Source organism: Rhea americana, unplaced genomic scaffold (genome assembly GCF_003343005.1).
Source record: "Rhea americana isolate MKP2758 unplaced genomic scaffold, rheAme1 scaffold_21, whole genome shotgun sequence".
Lineage (NCBI taxonomy): Eukaryota > Metazoa > Chordata > Aves > Rheiformes > Rheidae > Rhea > Rhea americana.
Window position 1 is genome coordinate 5,928,342 of NW_028186258.1, and position 20,741 is coordinate 5,949,082.

The 20,741-nt window shown below is 35.6% G+C and overlaps 1 protein-coding gene across 1 annotated transcript in view; it reads right to left on the reverse strand.

Moving 5' to 3' along the window:
• PRKCA (protein kinase C alpha) overlaps positions 1-19,761 on the reverse strand; it is a 148,730-nt gene extending 128,969 nt beyond the window's left edge. The window contains exons 1-2 of the mRNA XM_085304790.1: positions 19,748-19,761; positions 18,109-18,140 (exon numbers count right to left, since the gene is read on the reverse strand). Of these exons, the coding sequence (XP_085160916.1) occupies positions 18,109-18,140; positions 19,748-19,761 (46 nt within the window). The remainder of the gene's footprint in view (positions 1-18,108; positions 18,141-19,747) is intronic.
• Between the last annotated feature and the right edge of the window lie 980 nt (positions 19,762-20,741).

Consider the following 20,741-nt stretch of genomic DNA (forward strand, 5'->3'; position numbering starts at 1 on the left):
AGAGATGGTGAGAGCATGCAGAATTCTGTTGCTATCTGCAGAAATTAATTTCTATAAATAGTTTTTCCAGGCTTTTTAAGACGCAGCTGTACCAAGTTTCCATTAGAAAGAGAATCAAAATTGCTAAGGCATCGATTTATTGCATCATTATCTATGCCACAAATGTTGTGACAGTAATATCCCACCACCATCCCATCTTTGTACATCGGCTACGCATTGCAACCCTATTATCTTTAAGGATGGAACACCATCTGCGACAATCTTTTAAAATGTTTCCTCCTTATAAACAGAATCCAGCCCAGATAACAAGATTCTATTACCACGACTGGCTAAAACGTTGCTGTGTTAATCATGACCCAAAACAATTACATGCTCTAGAAGAATTCTAAATTTCAGAAATACAGCACAAATAACACTATGACCTTAACACGTGTTCACCACTTTAGCCGTTGCACATAACCTTTCAGCTATAAACAGTGATTTATCAGAACCAGGGTAGCTGACACTGTATATGCCCATGATAATACAAAAWATTCTTAGGCCTGGTATAGATTTACTAAGCTAAATCCTCTACTAGACTAAAGCAGAAAAAAGTAGCGCATTGGCTTTCCAACCTAAATACATAAAATCTTTTAACTATGAAATCAGAATTTAAATTCATACCTGTCAAGCAAGTGATAAATGACAATACTGGAGCAGTGATAAGCTTKGGTCTCACAAAGGCAGGGTCGTTGCAGCTTATAGAAACTGGTCACAGACCTGAATTAATGCCAGCTCAACGGATGAGCTTAGGAACAGATAACTCTGTATCAGGCAGCCACTGAGAACGAGATACGTTATACCATTTGTTCTCATTTAAGCAAGCTCTGAATCATGTAGCATCCTATAAAAGGGAAAAAAAATGTTTAAAAGAGAATAAGCTTCTCCATCAGAAAATTAAATGAAAGAGTAAGATACCATAAYTCATTCTTCAGCTAAGGTAAATAAACAGTAAGAATAATTCCTCAGTGAAAGTAAAAATGAACTGAACCTGCTTCTAGACAATGACCTCTTCTGTAACATTTTGCTTGCAAAACCGTGACAACTCCCTACCCTCTACCCCCCCCCAAAAAACAACCATATTCTGCAGAATAGAGCAARGGCAAACATAAGAGAAGCTTTAGTCAGGCAACGTTGTACAGGCTAGTATATCACTGTTTTGAACTACACTGTTCTGTTCTTACACTGACTCATCCCTTCAATCTTCAAATTCTTTAGAGTAAGGATTCTTGTAAAGCACAAATGCATCTTTGAAGAAGACCTTGTAAAATAATGGGAAAATTATATATATTTATTTATTTTAGGAACATGTCTGCTACATACGCCTCATGCCCTTGTTTCTGACACAAACTGCATGACTCCAGCACTGCCAAATATCTCAATTTTACAGGTAGAAAAAACACTAGCCTAACAAGCAGGTCAGTAAGATTTAAAGCAATTACATTTTAAAAGATTTTGAGAGCCTTAAATCAACAACAGAAATGCAAAGTGTTACTCTTTAATGGTACCATAGAGAAAAAAGAAACATGTTTAGTTTGCAAAGACCAGAAGTATGTTATGACTTGCGAGTCCATGTGTGAAAAGAAAGCCCAAGAGTAGGCATACACACGCAATAAGCAAAAACTAGCACATCTAGATCTCTGACAAACTGCTGCTATTTAAATATACTAGTGATACAAAGATAAAAAGTTGTGTTATCAAAGATCTTGGTATTTTCTCAAGAGATAGTATGCAGAGGTCTTTGTTTTTGTTTTTTGTTTTTTTAAACCCTAAAGGAAAATACCATCTCCACAAACAGCGCTTTTCATAAAAACAATCTGGATATACATGGTTAAAAAAAATACACTGGTGTGGTACATTCTGCTGCAAAGAGTTCAGAGTTTCTCATCAACGTAAAAAACATTTTGGACACAGCTGTTTTAACAAAGTCAAGCAAGCTTTGACATTTTAAGCTGTTCAATAGAATCTTTGTGTAAACTGGTCTCACAAGATAACTTCCCCAGTAAGATACAGAGAGAAGTTTCCACATCCCAACTCAATTTGAAAGCAATTCACATTTTAAACACAGCAGTGACTAATTTTAGAACTATTATACAGATGCTAAACTTGTTAAATAATAACCAGTGCTCTGTTCCTCCTAAAACCAAACTCGAAATTATGCATTAGCAAAAATTTTTCTATTTTYAGCCTGTGAAATTTTTGAAGGATTCATTACCAAGAATGCTGAAAGAAGCTGACGTTTTATCCTGCGTTAACAAGAAATAGAGAGCTCACGATTGTCCTTCAGGGCTCCCGCTTCCAGCGCCACATCAGAGCCTTGCAGGGCTTCGGTGGCGTAACTGCCACTGCGTCCCTGGGGACACCGGCAAGCAAAGCTCGTAGCACTCGCGCGGAGACATGGCAAGGCTGCATGGAAGAGGGAAAGCAGGGGGCTGCATGGTAAGCGATGTTAGATTTAGGGTATGCTGCTGTAAAACACTGTAGGAAGCAAATATGTTGCCCCGAAAACCATCCTCATGGCAACATGGATTACGCCACAAAAACAGATTAATAAGATATCAAAGCGGAGGGTTAAGTAAACATTTAAGGGTTGGCTCACAGTCTTAAGGAATGCCAAAACTAAGATCATCTTTCTTCAAAAATAAAGAAGAAAGCCTCAATTATTACCTAAATAGGTAATAATACCTATTTAACTCAGTTCTCTGGAGACTCAAGAACTCTGGAATTATAAGCAACTAAAATTGCAAACTTTAACTCTTGGGAAGCCACATACACATTTTAGGCTACTGCCCACTGACCTGCATGCAGGTAGATTTGAAAACCTGAACAAACTACAGAATTTACTACGGTAAAAGTCAGGGAAACGAAACGGTTGGAGAGACGCCACAGGGACACAACTCCAACGAGGCCGGCTCAGGTTTCTGAGCCGGACGCACTCGCAAGGAGCACACTTCGCTGCTTGGCACAGCTGTTACTAAAGCCGCTCCCCATTCTAGCAATGTTATTCCCATCCTATCTCACAAAAGGCTTAAACATATTTCCAACAGATGTGTACTGTACTCCACTAATTCAGTGATATTTCCTGATGACTGGTTAACACAAACGCTCTAGCTGGTTGAATCAAAGATTACATCTGTTACCCTGCATCCCACCATCAGGTCAGAACGAACTGCTAGCTGCAGAAAGGGATATCGCAGAAGAATGAGTCTCTCCTCTTAGCCTCATCCTAGAGATAAATAGTTTGCCTGTGTGAAAAGACCTAGAATTAAGAAATCTGTATTTTCAAAATAGCTTTAAACAGAAAAAAAMCTTTAAAAGTTTTCTTATCCATATTACAGATTCCACAACAGAAAAGAATACTGCACTTTTTTTTGTCATTTTTGTAGGCAAATTAATACTCTCTTCTCTCACCTTTTCTTCCACCCTGTTATCCTTTTCCTTCTATTAACTGCATACAGCTAAATAACCTGAATGGAAGAAACCATTCTCCCTGAGATTCATGAGTACCAAGACAGAACTTGATTCAGGGAACAAGTTTCTCCCACCAGAAAACACATGCCCATAATCTTCATTTGATCGTTCCTTACATACAGCAAAACAATAAAACAGGAAAGAGATGCATCTGAAGTAATTCGACAAGTTTTAAGTATAACATTTTCTGCTCCATTGGTAACCATATTTTAAAAAGTGTGTGTGTGTGTGGGGGGGATTAAATCAAAAAAAAAAAAAAAACAAAAAAAATCTTGATATCATTTAGCCTGGCAGGTCTCTGTTTGCTGAGAAATGAATTGTAATTGGTTTTTCCTAAGAGGATCAACATTGTATAGCACAGTAGCAACCATACAACATCTACTCAGGCGTTACACAGGGTGGGTGAAATAGTTAATTCCAGGTCACATCACTCTCTCTTCAAATCATGCTCATGTATTCAGGAAGATGCATGCACTGAGCACAACAGCAACAGCAGGAAGACAGCAGCACGACTCACGGTATCACTGTAGCAAGCCCAGTCCATCAAGGTTGGGTTTCATGCCTTGATTATTGACAGTTGAAATCCTAGAGACAGTGTGCCCAAACTTATATTTCATATACTGTGTTTAAATATTATATATACAGAGGGAATGAAACCATTCTGGGAGTTACCTAGAAGTCAGGGTTGCACCTTCTCCCTACTGCTTAACTACTGGTAGGAGAGAGCTGTGTATAACGGAAACGTCTTGTGTGTGGTCTGGAAGTCAGTGCCCTCTTCTGATGAGGTTATCTGGGGACAAGACTTATGGAAAATTTTGAGGAATTTACTGTTAGGAGGCTGCAGACAGAAGACACAGTGGACAGTGCAAGTTAATTCTGCACTTARAACTCCCCCTAATTAATAATTTGCCTACACTGTTTACTTTGCATTCATCCTGAGCTAACCGCTTGATAAAATACAAAGGTCTGTATTGTATTATACCCAATACAACTTTCAGTTGGCATTTACAGTTCTGTCCTTACATAATTATGTTAGTTATGATTGTAACTACTTGAGTGACACCATTTTAAGAGGTATTAWCATCCTACTAAAATTTCAATACTGAGCTCAAGCAAATAATTTCAACTTCTGAAAAACATATACAGAAAGTAATAAGATAATCTGCATGTATTAGCGCASCTAATGTCTCCTTAGGTTGCCAAGCTTTGTTACAAGGACACCTCACTTTACTATATGTTAATGCAGAATTCTGCACAATACCARGCTTTAGTTATAGCAGAGGACCTCTGCACTGCAAACAAAAATAGGTATTAAGGCCTATGCTGTTAATTACAGATTACGGTCAGATCCCAAAAGTAGTTCCATGTAGAACAATAAAACAGACCATCTATGGACTTCAATACCGATTTACTCCTACAAAGCAGCCTGCAAGACCCTGGGTTTAAAATAGTAAGTAGAACATTTATTAGCTCAACATGAATATGATCCTACACTCTTATACAGAGTCTCACTGACTTCAGAACTGAGATAARTTATATTTTGGAAGTTCTGGAAATAAATCAGTTATATTGCCCTCTAACCAGCCTAATTTCCATTCTTTATACTTTACATTGATGGTTATAAAATTAACACTGCTGATTTTATTACCTTCTCCCTTTTTTGCCAGATTAAATATCTAATGATCCATATGTCTGATGCTGCTCTTTAGTTATTACAACAAAAGCTTAAATTAAAGACAATACTACACACACACACCCCTACTCAAAGTAAGGCCTAATAAATAAAAATAAATAAATGAATGAAAATTCTGAAGAGCAGTATTTGCATAAACTGATAAAAGTCAAGAAAGAGCAATATGTATTAAAAAATAAATTCTACAATACCTGTGCAGTAGTTCCATTGTGATTTAAATTACAAAATAAGGTAGTATTGAGGACATCATTTAAATCTGCCACACATTTGCCAATGCTCTTTGCAGAAAGCCTGTTCATAAATACAYGCATAAACCCAACTAGATTCCCCCAACACTTTAACTTGAAGTCCTTTCCCCCATACCATCTTCAGCTACACATTTTCTTAAACAATCAATACACCAAAACTACGATGTTCCCATAAACTCACAGCCTTACACCAATGAATTTTTTCACTAAGTGACTTTTTAGAAGACATTAAGTCTCAGCTACWGTCAGTCGTATTAACCTAACCACCCATAATTTATTACTCTCTTGTAAGGACTCAAAAGCACTTAAGACGACAGTAATAGTAAYGAGCCGTGGGACTCGCACGTCCCATTTTGCCTCCTATGGTGACTGTGTTCTCTAAAAACTGTATTGGCAGAGTATGGGATTATAAATAAGCACAACATCAACACAGAGCCAGGGAGAAGTTTAAGGTACCAGCAGGAAACAAAAGAACCTGAAGTCAAACACCTTCCGCAGAAAAAAGAAAAGGGATGCAGTGATGACAAAGGCTTTGTCTTCCCTTCCCAATATAGAAGTGCCTCTATTATCAARTATTTTACAATGTTCTCATTATATTTTCTATTTTATTAACAGAAAAAGATCCGTACCAAGACAAGGCACATGGAGCAAAAGTCAAATATATCTGCTCCAYTATATCTGTCCCACACAGTAAAGCAGTAGGTGGGCTCCCAGGGATATTCTGTTCAAAGGACTTTCAGGAGTACCCCTGAAATGGACCCACTGTTTTCTTTTSATCCAAAAGAAAAACTACGTAAACCATTTACTCTGACAGGAAAAAAAAGCAAAATATGAATAAAATATGAATATGAATAAAAGACAGCCTTTAAATATTTGTAATGTCTTTATATTCTTAAATGAAAACTACCCTTGACCTTGTATCYGCATTAATAATATACAAACAAATTCTGGTTTTGCGAAGCGTTGCAGTTAAGCAGACCCATGCTAAAGCTTAATAAAACAGACAGAACTTTTTACTAGCATGAAAACTAAACCATTTTTCATTACATAGCATCAGGAAACTGGAGCAAGACTTAAGTTTAGCAGAAATCTTAGAAGTATGCTTTACTGACTTTACATATGTGTCAACAAGGGCAGGTATCAGTTTCACAAYTTTCATGATTTGTTTTGCACCTGGATACCTAAGGCAGAACAAAACACTTAAAATWCTCCTTAAAGAAGCAGCTAGCCACAGAATGCATAAAACCAGAGAGTACGATCAGCTAATATTACAGCACAYTGTGCAGTTGCTAACAATTCTATAATCTTTTAAGAAACAATACCATTTCCAAAAAAACACATAAAACACATCCACTTGCATTAGAAAATCCTTATCATCAATGACAGTGCTCTTTTTAYAGGCAAAGCAGGGAAATTGCTCTATATATAATTCAGAAACTAATACTAAATAAACTATGCTACTTGTACCAATACATAGGCGAGATTTAGACAAGTAAATAGCAACACAAAGAAATAAAGTATAATGAAAAAAACAAGACCTTTTTGCCTACTGAAATATTTGGATAAGAATGGAATTTTCGTAAGGCTTCATTAAACAAAGCATACTCTTTTTTTTCCCTAGGGTCTTCAGACTGTCTATTCCTCATTTACAATAGATGTGTTATTTTGTCATGGACATATTGTATAATGAAGACATCACAAAAAACAGTTGAAATAACCTGCAATTCTAGATTACTACCTCTACTGAGTTTTAAAAGCTGATACTTGAGGATCTCCCAATAACATCAAAATGAATTCTTTGCAATACCTAGGTATTAAAATATTTGAAACAGAATATAAACAAAATGTTTTTTCCCCTTCCTACTATTCTCTTGTAACATTTATTTTAACAGTGCCCTAAAAACATACAGAAGAACTGAAAATTATTCATGCACAGGAAAGTCAAAGTTGCCTTCTACTTCCACTTGCCTTAACAGAGAAGTTTCATTTATAAAAATACATCCAACAGATGTAATTTGCAAAAGCTAAAGACAAGAAATAAAGATATAAAACTGACACACTTGGAATGTTCTCARATTTAATTCATTTAAAGCATAAGTTAGCAAAGAAGGTTAGAGCAATCCAAACTCTGACTAATTTTAGGACACATYACAAATTCAACCAACTAACCTATCATGATGGAAAAGCTTTTAAAAACTATATAAAGCTTTACAGTCAGTTCTCTGTTGCATTAGTCTATTCCTGCTTTTACTGTAACATGATTATTTTTAATATTTCCTCTAATTAAAAAAAAATTGTTAGACTGAAATTGCTCATTTTCACAGACTTGCAGAATGTCTGAGGTTGGAAGGGACCTCCGGAGATCATCTAGTCCAACCCTCTTGCACAAGTACGGTCACCCAGAGCACGTTGCCCAAGACGTGTCCAGACAGCTTTTGAAAATTTCCAAGGATGGAGACTCCACCACCTCTCTGAGCAACACGTTCGTTTTGTTTTGTTTAATAAAAAATGGAATAGGAAAAAAAGACAAAACAAAACAAAGAAAAACAAGATGACCAGATCTATCATCATGTCGTCAACTGGCAGAATGTCATCTTCAGACACAAAGATTGACTGTGAATCAAATRGGTATTTGAAACTTTGAAAACAGAAATACCTTAAGTGTAATAAGCCTACCCATCATCCACATACCATTGAACATATCAATAAAACAAGCAAAACCCCTCAAACTCATTACCCCTTGCAGCCACTGAAGAGCTATCCGCAACTCGCTAGGCTCTCAGGGATAACCTATGGGAAGGATATTCCTTCATTCATCCTTGTCATCTTAGAACCCTATCACCTCAGAATCTGCTTCCTGGTCAGCAGTTATAGACCATCCCTTTTACTCTGTATGGTGGTGAGACAAGCAGAAACCCCTCCACACAAGGCACTGAGATGCTTAGAAGAGAAGAACATCAGAATATGGGAGACAAAAACTCTATACAAGGAGAGACCTTTGCAAGTGTCCCTGAAACACAGAAGTCATGCACAACARAGCAGTGCAAAACGCCCAAGTTATCCACAGTAAACTTCCTACAGTACCTACAGCTGTATTCGATTTTACAAAACAGACTCTAGTAAAAATTAAACTTTCCACCAAAAGCAATGAAACAGACTTACACTATGAATCCATATAAATGTCATCACCCAGGATTTTGTTTTTATACAGAAAAAGTGAAAACACACCCAATGTACATTTGTTTCTACAAACATTTTAAGACTGAAAGTTTCAAGGCCAAGTCAGGAAAAATGATTAAGTCCAAATTGGAATTTTAAAGCCAGAAGATTGCTTACATGAGCTTTCTCTGAAATAACAACACAGAAAAAACACACAACTTGCAAAATCAGCTTTGGCTCCTGTTTAATTTATGTATTAGTATTATAGCAGCAAATATGATGGCACGTGTACAACCAAACAGAGTAAGTACAAATAACTAAGGCAAACATTTTAGATAACATTTGCTGTCACAAAATAACCACTTTCTTAATGACTAGAAGTCTTTTAGGACAAACAATCATTTGTCACAATAGCTTCCTGCAATCTTTATCCACAGAATCAAAAGAACATGCCACGCAAATGCATGCAGTATGATCCAGAAGCAGGAAGAATGAAACTGCAAAGATGTATTTTAGCTAGCAAAAGCAATTATAAGGGGGAATTATTCCRTGCTTCACACAAAGATTGTTCCAGTCTACTAGTAGAGAAAAGTCATATGAATGCAGATCATGATTAGTAACACTGAAGTCTTAGGAAATGAGGGAAATCTTAGGAAAATCAACACACAAACACTAACATACATGAAAGGTTTCTGCATGATAAGGCTTCATTCTGCATCCTTCACTAAAATAGGAAGGCTCCAAATTTTTTAACATTAATATGACCAATTTCCTGAGGRCAAAAATATTTAAAAGTGGATTCTGGCTGATGTGTTGATTAGCAAAGAACAAAATAAAAACCCAATACAAGTTAGAAGCTAAGAAGTTGAAAGGAGAAGATATATTATTCTTTCAATTCATCCTAAGATATGTTTTGTTCACTAAGGAACTAAATATACATGCAGAACACATTCCAGATAAGTTAAAAATGCTATTAATTTCAAATGAAAATGAGAAGTGAAATATTTGTGTTTTGGAAGGACAGTTACACTGGGAACAAAATCCATCTCTCCAAAATGAGAATTTCATCCTGTCTACAGCTGGTATGTATTTTCTTTCATTTACTAGTACTATAAAAATACATAAAATAWTTTATACACTTTTTTGAGTCACTATTTGATTTCTGGTTTTAACATACGTAAGGAGAGATATTTGTGTACAGAGATACGATTATTACTTTTGAAACCTAAGCACACACAGCCCCAATTCCTAAATATTTAATTTACATACAATTTTAAAATTGTGGTTAATTAAATTGGTACAAATATTCATACCAATATTCACTATTCATTACCTGTCATTTTAATAATAATTTGGAGGAGTTGGGAATCTAACTTTCAGAAATAAAAATCTCATAAAACTTCGCTCCAGAATAAAAATTTTAACTTCCAAATGCAGCTAGACGCTTCAGTTATTTATATGCAAACACTTCTAACAGATACAGTAAGAGCTTTATGCAATTCTTTTGATAGGAAAGAAAGAAAAGGGGAGATGGACTGCACCTCTATCTTAAAATTAAATTTCGTTTCTTGAGGATGGGTAATTTTCTTAGCAACATACAAGAAAAATGAACACAAACAGTYTGACAACGATTAAATGAGGTAAATTGTGCCTTTAAAGCATCATACAAACGAGTTGTATAAATCATTCTCTATTCATAGTCCTGATTCTAACAGTGTCAAACAATCTATAGACTTATTGTAAATGAGGAGCAAATATTTTTCTAAATCTAGACTAGCTGTCATGTAAAGACAAGCATTAATTACAATTATGCAGATTTATTTTTAAAATCAGGACGTAGCAAATTAAGAGAGCTAAAATGACCTTATTTTGGTATTTCTGGAAAATTTTGCATTAGTTTAAAAAAATGTGCTAAAGCGTCAGTCTACATTGGAAAGAAAATTGTATGACATCTACTGTGTTTTAAACAATAGAGAACAAGCAAAAATAATAGTTCCAGTAAACTTTTAAAATTGTAGGGACATAATCTAGACTTTTAATAAAGCATATTTGACAAAAATATTTCACTAATAAAAACCRCAACAGAAGAATTCAAAAACTACTTGGAGTCACTTGAAGACTCAAAAAAGGCACATGCATTCTGCAGTACCTCACAGCCCAACTTATATAATTACATAAGGGAACTAACAAACTCAATWACTTTATGTAAATTGGATTATAATTAGAATAAACAACACCAAAATCCACAGAAAGATACATACGCGTATGTTAAGTTGCCTAACTTAAAGTGGCTGCTCTGAATCATATTTATGGAAGCCAGTGTTTGTAAGTAGCTGCAACCGAAAAATTATCAGCTGTTAACTAACCCGCAACCACTTCAGATCTCTAGAAGACTTCGACAAGCTCTACTGCAATCAAGTAGGAATTCTAATTTTCAGCATATACAAGACTTTTACCTTAAACTCAGTTCTTACAATTCTTTATACCCAGTAGTTTCATWCACTCTTGGAATTTTATGCTTTCTACTGCAGAGGTAAGAACTAGGGAACTGAGCTTTTATTAATTATTCATTATTTTTACCTTTCATTTTCAAAAGAAACAATACACACACACACAAAAAACCCAACCCTCTCAGTGCATCCCAACAGGGAAATCTCTTTTCTTCATCTTTACTCMATTTTTCTGCAACTTTCCATCATCTTATTAAATTCATCTCATGGCACACATCATTCACATCTGCAAAAGCTTTTATAAAATTTACACCASTGTGGCTGAGTATCAGCAGCTGATATAGCATTTTGTTGCACTATTACACCAAAACACACGGAAAAATAAAAAACGTGCCAAACTATCTTGTCCAGGACTCAAACTGGTTTAGCTGTCAACTCTGAATGAGATATCACTCCCACACATTTAATTAGAATCTGAAGAGCTTCATGGAATCACATCCAGGGCAACAGAACAGTCAGTTCCTTTTAATTGAAAAAAAAACTGCTGAGATAGCTAACTGATTCAAGTAAACAAAACAAAACTTAACATCTTAGAAGTGTGGGAASGGTGAAAATGTCTCTGCTTTTGAAATATAATTCAAGAAAAAAAYCTTTTGCTGCAAAACAAAATATAATTATGTTACAGTTTTGATGAGCACAATTTGGGGGGGGGAAGAGAGAGAAAAATAAAGCAGCAGCAGCTCGAGAAAAACACAAGTACAATAGCATACTTCCCTATTTTACTGCCATGTTCCATTTCGAGTCGATTGGATGTTTAGTGAATTATGTATTGTGCRCCTATTTTTATTTGATTTACAGACTTTTTTTTTTTGTGGTGCACATCACTGCAGTAACAGGGCACTTCACAAAAAATGAATATACCGATCTTCCCTCTTCTGATAAGGGTGCTCTGCTATCCTTTGTGTAGAGCAATGATGGCCAGGGACAACAGACCCCTTAAGCTGCGCAGAAACACTTGCTGAATACATACCTTTGTGTCTACACTGACAGGTAATGCTCCAACAGGAATGGATCTGTGAGGAAAACAGTGCTGAGAACTAGACATCCACACTATCCACATTGTAGGGAGTTTATTTTGAACTAGCTCAGATTTCTTTCAATACTCAACAGCAGAGATAGGACTAGAACCTGGATTTATAGTGGTATCAGTCCCTGAACAGAACCGCCTCTCATTGAAGTATGGGACCTAGATTCTAAGCAGAAGGAGAGGGACAACCAAAGGAGGGGAAGAACAAATAAATAAAAGCTAGCTGCAAAACAAATGCACAACAAAGCATCTTGTCTTTATGCTTACAACCTGTATGTCAGACTGCCTGCACCTCATCAACATTATTGTCCTTTGAAAAGGAGTCCGCAGATACGCTACTAGGCTTAGGGGCAAAAGGGTCACTGGAAACAACATCTGGCTAGAGGAACCCTGGAAACTACTACCTGCATGCAGGTATCATTTATGTTCCCAAGCAGCATTGTTGTTCTGGGCTTTTGTTTTTGAATAGATACCTCTAAATTATATGCATGAAAATATATTAAACAGTCAATTGCTTTAAGAATTCCTGTGTTAAGTTTCTGGCTTGGACAACTTCATGCAAATCTCAAGTTACACAACAACAGCCACAGACTCTTCATGACTTCCATGAAATTCATTTCTCAGTCTCAGGTAGAATAGAAGTGTTAATGTAAACTGTAACACATGACTAGTAAGTGATATAGAGAGCGTAAGAAAAACACATACACCGTTCAAAATGTGGCCTGTGACATCCAACTTTTCCACAAAAAAAAAAAAAAAAGATGACAAATGAAAACCAGCTCTGGCATGAAGAGAACTTATTTTATATCTTATCTACCCCTTGGCAATAACATTTCCAAGTAAGGAAAATAAAAAGCATTTCTATGAAAAGTGACAGAGCAATATAATATCCCCCCCTTTTTTTGTTACAAAGAAAAATGAATATACAGTGCAATAAACAAGCAGAAACTGTACGGGAAAACTCTGCCAACTAAGCTTTCATCCCTATATAATGAAGATTCTGTTTCTTCCTCTTTAAAAATGTTATAACAGAACTGAGAATTAATAGGAATTGCACATGTAAACCAGATCAAAGGTGTTCAGAGGTTTCATTGGTTCAACTGTTCAGATCACAGATATAGCATTAAATTTTAGTTTATCACCTCTCTAAAGAGATGGTCTATTCAAAATCTTTMATGAAAACAGATGATTTAAAAACAAAAGAACAAGGGAATAAATGGTGGGGCTTTCCTGCTGGTATGCGTTTGAGGTGTTTTTCTGTAGCAGAAGACAGGTCAAGGACCAGATGGGGAAAAAAAAAAAAAGAAAGAAAGAAAATGAAGTGGCGGTTTAACGTGCAATTGCTATCATACATGCAGTTATGATATTTGAAGGATAGTGAAAAAATGTAATACCCAACCTTTTCTTAATTATGTTCWGATTTTACTGAAGTAATTATCACAGACTTCTAACTAGCCTGGAACTTCTTGTGTCAGGAACTATACCTAGCACATACAAGCTGTTCCAAAAAGCTTACCATATCCAGTTAAGATAGAATCTAGCATTCAGAAAAAGCGAAAAAAAAAAAAAAAAAGCAGCAGAAATAATGGTTACACAGATCAGCTAAAAATAATATGCTGTTTTAATTGGTTTCTCCAATTTTTATGTAAACTAGAAGATAAACATGAAAACCTTGCTTACCTATTATTATCTTTCAAGCGAGTAACTACAAATTTTGATGATTTGCGTGGGAATTAATAGCAGAACCTCGATCAGGAACAAGGGCTGGCTACATGTGTACTATTTTAACTAAAAAATATTTTCACCTCAAGGGAACTTGCTGACCCTTCAGTTTCAAACTTAAAACAATTGCAAAACATACATGCATACATGTTCTCCAAGATACATCCTGCACATCCCACTGAATCACTATTTTTCACTCTGTTCACCAAAAAATACTTCTCTTAGATATAAAACTGTAACTCAAGGAGAATATATCATTCAATACTAATAGAAAGATAAAGCTAAAAACTTAAGAGCTTGCTTCATTTAAAGTCTACTTTCTTAAAGGAAGAACTTTCACACTGCAGCAGTCTCAAAAAAATATATGTTTAAAATTATTTTATTTTTCACATTATTCTTGCAGTATTTCCAGGTACACATCAAGAAAGGAGGGAAAAAAAAAAAAGAAAGCTTTCAGTGTCACAGCTACATTGTCAAGCAGGACAACGAGCTAAGAAAAACAAAGCCATAACTCACAAATAACCTTACTATTGGGTTTTCACTATCACAAAGAAAAATCAACAGAGAAACAGTATAGTGGAACAAGAACTCCTGTTTCAAAAGCACAGTATTYTTGAATACTCCATGTTTGTACAAATCTACAATGAAACATACATTTCCACAAACAATAACAACAACAAAATGCTTCATAATCTCAGGAGTCAGTAAAAATATATTCCTAGGAGACAGTTAATCCCTCTGAACTTGCACTTTCAACTTCATTTTCAGATTCACACGTTACCAAAGATAGGCTCAGAATTTTACAGACACTTCCTGATCACAAACCCTCTCTCTGAAGAACATACTTCCAATCACACCATAAATAACAAAATTCTACAAGTGCAGCATTAAGTAATGCATAGCAACTTACAGCTATCCACCTCAGTTGAAATTCTGAATATGTATATATATCTTGCTGGTATATTCTGTAGCTACTCATATTAGAATGCATACATTAAGACAGATGAGCAATTTAGGACATGGAGTGTCTTTTACTAAGCATTTACACAGTAATAATGCAACAGTGCTCTGAACTTCTGCAGTATTAAGGGATTAAAAGCAATATCAAAGATTAATTTACATCTTTTGTAAATTTATAGGGAACCTGTAATATTAAAACAAACACAGAAAAAAAATTACAGAAATTTCTAATGAAATTTTAAAAWGCATTTCTCTTTAACTCTAAATAACTCATTTAAATGTATATAATACTGAAGCTGACCACTACAGCACAGCATGGATATCAGAAAAAGAAAATAATTACATACAATTGAAAATACATTCCAAAAAAATCTAAAGAAAAAAGTATTAATGGTAATAAGATTATTAGAAYGTTAATTTTTAATTCAAATAAAATTTGCATTGCATTTTGTGCGAGATATGCTTTTAAAGACAGTTTTAGAAATATRTTAGCATACACTGTGCTTGCTACAACAGTTAATACTGTATAAATATTAAGCTAGGACTTTTGTTTAATTCATAAATTACTAGCACAAAAATTCACAGAATAGTTGCAGTTTCTTAGAGCTGAAACCATTCGATTTGATGTGTTACTATTAAGGACCTTTCCTCTTCCCTTTGATAACTAAGGCCAGAAGAATTTAAAATAAATTTGRCAATACTGAAATCACCTTCTTAAACCTGCCTAACATCAAGTTTCTGTCTAGCAGGAGATTTTACAACACTCTTGAAAACAGAGCTGAAAAACAGTTTCATATAACGGAAACTCTGACAGACCAAGAACTATAGTTATACTAGGAGCTGTCACTACAATATTCTTTCCTTTCCCTCATGTCATACTGAAATTTCCATTATGTTCTTCAYTTATCATTCTTCTCTGTAAAGACAGTCAATTAAAAAAATTGGGGTTTTTTTTTTGCATCCTACCTTCTAGTTTCATACAATTCTTTTAATTCCTCATACTCTCACTAATTTTGATTGCTACAAGTGTTTTCTAGCCTTAGCTCCAAAAGTCTGCTAACTGTACTCCATTCCTCATATTTTTAAAAGGAAGAAAAAAAACTCAGAGAGACGTATTAACATAGCAATAATGATTTTTGTGACTTTTTAATTGAAACCTCAGAAAGTTCAACTAAAATTTTTGAATCAGTTGCTTTACTTTATCTCGGAAGTTTAAAGTTTGAAGACTATTTTGCCRAGAATGTGAACTCTTGTGATTTTGATTGTGGCAAAAAAAACCCTCCTCTCAAACTTGTTTGTTCACTGACAACAACACTCTGCAAATTACCATAGAACTGAGACCTCAGAATAGCCACCTTTCTTACAGATTTTGTCTGTTTAAGAATGCAGATAAAWTGCTGAAGTACAACAGTCTTCATTGAAGAGGCAATGCAGAATCCTGCCTGGTTGCAGACAAAAGGCAGATCTGACCACATTTAGATTCCAGAAAAATATCACTTCTGAAATATTGAAGTATTTGGAGGGGTGGAGTRGGGGAGGAAACAAGCTTCTCTCTTAGTTACATTCTTGCTTATGTTCATGTACGGTGTTTGGAGGGAAGAACAAATTTCAATTTTCACATAGCTTGACAAAGATAAATCCTCATCAGACAAAATCATTCTTAAGTAACTAAAATAATCTGATTGTAGAAGGAATTCCAGCCACGGAAGAAAAAAAAATACTGGAAACAAACTGCTATACTGAATCCCATCTGTGGCCCAGATCAGTGGATTGTGTCCAATACAAGTCACTAGCTGCCTGACTGGAAGATAGGAGGAAGTAAATGCTGGAGCTGCATTTAAATTATATAGTTATCCTCTGTAAATTTTGTGTGTTTGACAACTATTTTCTGTTTATCAATGGAATTCTAAAATGAACATCTAAATAATTCCTTAATTAGAGACCAGTCAGCTATTGTGAATGGATATGAATTCAGRAAATGCTACTCCATTACTGTCTGAAGACTACACATTGATCTATAGCACGGCTCTGGATGCAATGAGTAGCAGAAAGCTAGAGAATATCTACAGAATTTGATATTAACATCTAGGGACATAGAGGCAGTTGTATAGGATTTATGGTAAGACCATGGTTGCATGCTTACAGTTTCAGTATGCATTACAAATGTCTCACAACCTTTCATGTTTCTACTTGCAGAAAGAAAAATACTTATTGCAACAACTTGAAAGGGCATCATCCTTTTGAAATTATACCTCTGAGAAACTGAATGCAAGAGTATCAACTAACATCAACTTTCACAAAAATACCACAGAAGACATAATTTCACCTACTAATAAATAAAAGCAATATTCAGGATAGTTAAATGTGCTCWAAACCATCAGCAAGCAACCATTAAAAAAATGTAATGAAAAAAAACTACCAAAAGGCTAGCTAATGAGTACACAAGGTACATCAGTAGGTCAAATGAAAGGGAAGAAGGCAGGGGAAGAGAAAGGGACAAGAWAAAGCCTCATCACAATTAGGTAAACATACGACAGGGAAAAAAATAACAATACCTGGGTGGGATTATTTTATGATTAAATGCTAAATAGAGATAAAACTTTGGCAACAGTACAGAATATGCGAGAACAGAGCATGTCATGCTCTGGTTTTCACGCAAATAGTTATCTTCCATTATATCAGCTTTCAAATTCTAGGAGTTAATAGAATTTATTAAATCAGTGAGTTATTAGGTGGTTTTGTATGYATTTTTTTTGTAATTGAACATTACATAACACAAAAATGCTGCCTGTCCTAAAACATAGTTCAAACCAAAGGTACTCCTAAATGTACAATGTATGAAGATTAAAAACAGGGAGTCTGGGTTATGAAAGGAAGCCATACGACTAAGAAGTGAATCCATTTTCCAAACGCCCACACAGATGAGAGCTTCTGATGTAAAAAATGGTCTGTGCAAAATCTAAATTGCACAGATTATTTTCATGAAAGTTAAAAGCTCCTCTATATGCAGATTATATGACATTTAATGTGAGAAGACTTCTGAAAAAAGATCATAATCTTGTGATTTTTATTACTACAWTATGAATAATTATTTGATTGATCAATAAATACTAACAGTTATTTAATTAATAATTGTCTTCATTTAAAATTTACGTAGAGAGAGATACTTTCTTAGCTGTTACAGGCTTAATTGTTTCCATCTTGCTGCAGACTTCAGTTTTAGCTATCTTTCTTGAAAGATGCCAGTGTATGCTAACCAACAAACCATTTGTGGCTTACCTTGGCACTGAAATCCTTGTTTCCCAAATCCCCTGCATAAAAAAGAAAAGAAAAAAAAAATCTGTCTTAATATGTTTAGTTATCATTTCTTCTCATTAATCTAGTATAAAATAAAAATAGCTTCATATTAAATTACTTTAGATTTTACTAAGACAGCAACAGATTTAAAAATATACAACACAGAACAGCCCACCCATTTCAAAGCAGAGAACAATAGCTGTCACCAGCTATGTAATTTCAGCTTCTGGCAACAATTTTTTTATTATTATTATTTCACAAGCTATTTTGAATCTACAATTAACATCATCTGTGATTACCGCATAATATTTCAACTCACTGCATGCCACATGTATACTTAACAGCAATATAAAAGATTCCAAGTTCTAAGAAAGGCCTATAAAACAAACCAAACAGTTTCTAAACCAAATTTTAGTGATGCTTACTGACATTGTTATGCATCTCAGTTAGATACCAGTAGTCTACTGTATGTAAAGTGGGAAGGTTAAAGGTTTCACTTGTTTCAGTATAAATTATAACAAAGGGCAAGTAAGTAACTTAAAACAAAGTCTTMTTTCAGCTTCCTTAATTTCCATAACAAAATATAAATAAGCACGTAATATTTCACCTATGAATAGTGGCAATGCAAGTGTTTGACGTACTTTCCAGAGTTCAAATACATACTATACCTTTGGCAAAATGCCATACTGTTGCCTTATTTATTTACTTTTAAACATTCAACACACTTTCCTCAAAGGTATTTTGAGTATCCAACTTATAAACATTTCTCTGTATTTTCCCTCTTTATAGAGCATTTTTCGTCTAGACAGTTGGAGTTACTTATTCCAAGAGACTAACAAACCAAAACCAACTAAGTGTAGAAGCCATGAAATTGAAATATGAACTTTGAGGTAATGTAATAAACAAATACATTTTCCTTTTTTCTCTTCTCCCCCCCCCCCTTTTCTTAAAGGTAGAGAAGAGACAAAACCTTTGGTACACAGTTAATTCAGATGAAAATTCACACTATACAAGTTTTATTATTTTTGTAAACTTCTACTCTAAAGTCTCTACCTACTGTCCTTATAAACAGGCCTAAACCAAGATATCCRAAAGAAATATAAAACTGCTTACTTGGCAGCATACGCAACTATACTATAATGTCATTTTATTGTTCTGTCTTGTCATCACAAAGGCAAAAAGCACATATTGGAAGTGTGCAAGTGGGATTGTAAAACTGGGAAAGCTTACAGCAGAACTAAGAGCACGAAGTAGGCTTTATACAGCTTTTTTGTCCTTTCAAATAGACTTCTTTGTAACGAACGCCCCTCTAATATTTACTGAAAGTGTAGCCATTCCTCAGCATTTGAAGCAGAATTCATACACTAACCAACTGCGGTCCACTCAGTCTGCTCCRCACTCTAGTCAGCTGCAATGTTTTTTTGAGGGGAGGGGGGAAGATTTTGTTCAAAACACATTTCAGAAATGAAGCAGACAGGTCAAAGTTGTTTAAGAAAATAAAGGGGTGGTAAATTATGTTGCTTAAATATTACCTGGTCAAGTATAATCTAAAAACAAAGAAGAAAWGTCTATTTGCACAGAAGTTATGGTCTGTTGAAAGGCTGTATTTACTCTTCCTTACCTCTTACAAGGCATGTTAATAGCCACACATCAGTTTGGAAATACACGTATCTCGAATAAGCATCTTACAGCATAAAGAATGCTTCATCTAATTTCAAATGAGGAAATGAAAGAGAAGTTTTGGAGCTGTCGCGTGCCTTTCTGAAGAATGTTAAGAGCTTCCTAGATTTACTAGCAAGAAAGAACAAAAGATCACAGCTACTCTTGCCACCTGTCAACTACAGGATATCCTTTCACTTTCAAACACATCCTGTGATCAGGTGCCTCTTCTCATCACAGTATTTTGCTTTGTTTTTTTAATTGTGATAGTTATCTGCAGAAACACAGGCTGAAATTAACCCTGCGGCATTCTTTCACACCTCTCAATTCCCTCCGTTTCGGAATAATTTAGAAGCAGTTTCCAAAGGTCTGCCACTTTTACAATATCAAACTTTGCAATTACTTTCTTTCAAATAGGAAAGTTATAAACAAAACACAACATACGTTCTCGAAGAAGTTGGCYTGCTTTTCCTGCAGTCCACTCATCTCAGCTTTCCCTACCTTCCCCTCAACCCCCTCACTCTACAAGTGTATTTTAATCGTTTCTGGAGCAGCCACAGCTTCTCCAGCAGGCAAACTGAGGAAAACACAAGAAGGCAGGCCAAGGTCTAYGGCCCGGGACACGAACGCTTGTGGGAAGCGCGAGACGCCTGCCCATAAACACAGAGCCAGCCGGGCGCATCCCTCTCTTGATCTTCCTATAAAATCGGCTAAAACGAACCGCAGGTCTCGACCGCAGCAGGGAAACCTGCGAGGAAACCCTCGGCAACTTCGGGAGCAGAGCACTGCCGASGGTTTAGCCTGGTCTCTTCCTAGGTAAGAGGAAAGGAAGCGCGAGGTCGCTTTCTGCCGCCTGCCAGCCGCGGGCACGAAGCGGCCGCCTCGCCGCAGCGCGGGCCGGGCCGCGATCGCCTCGCCTGGTCGAGGGCGCCGGGCACGAGCCGGCGGCTTCGCGC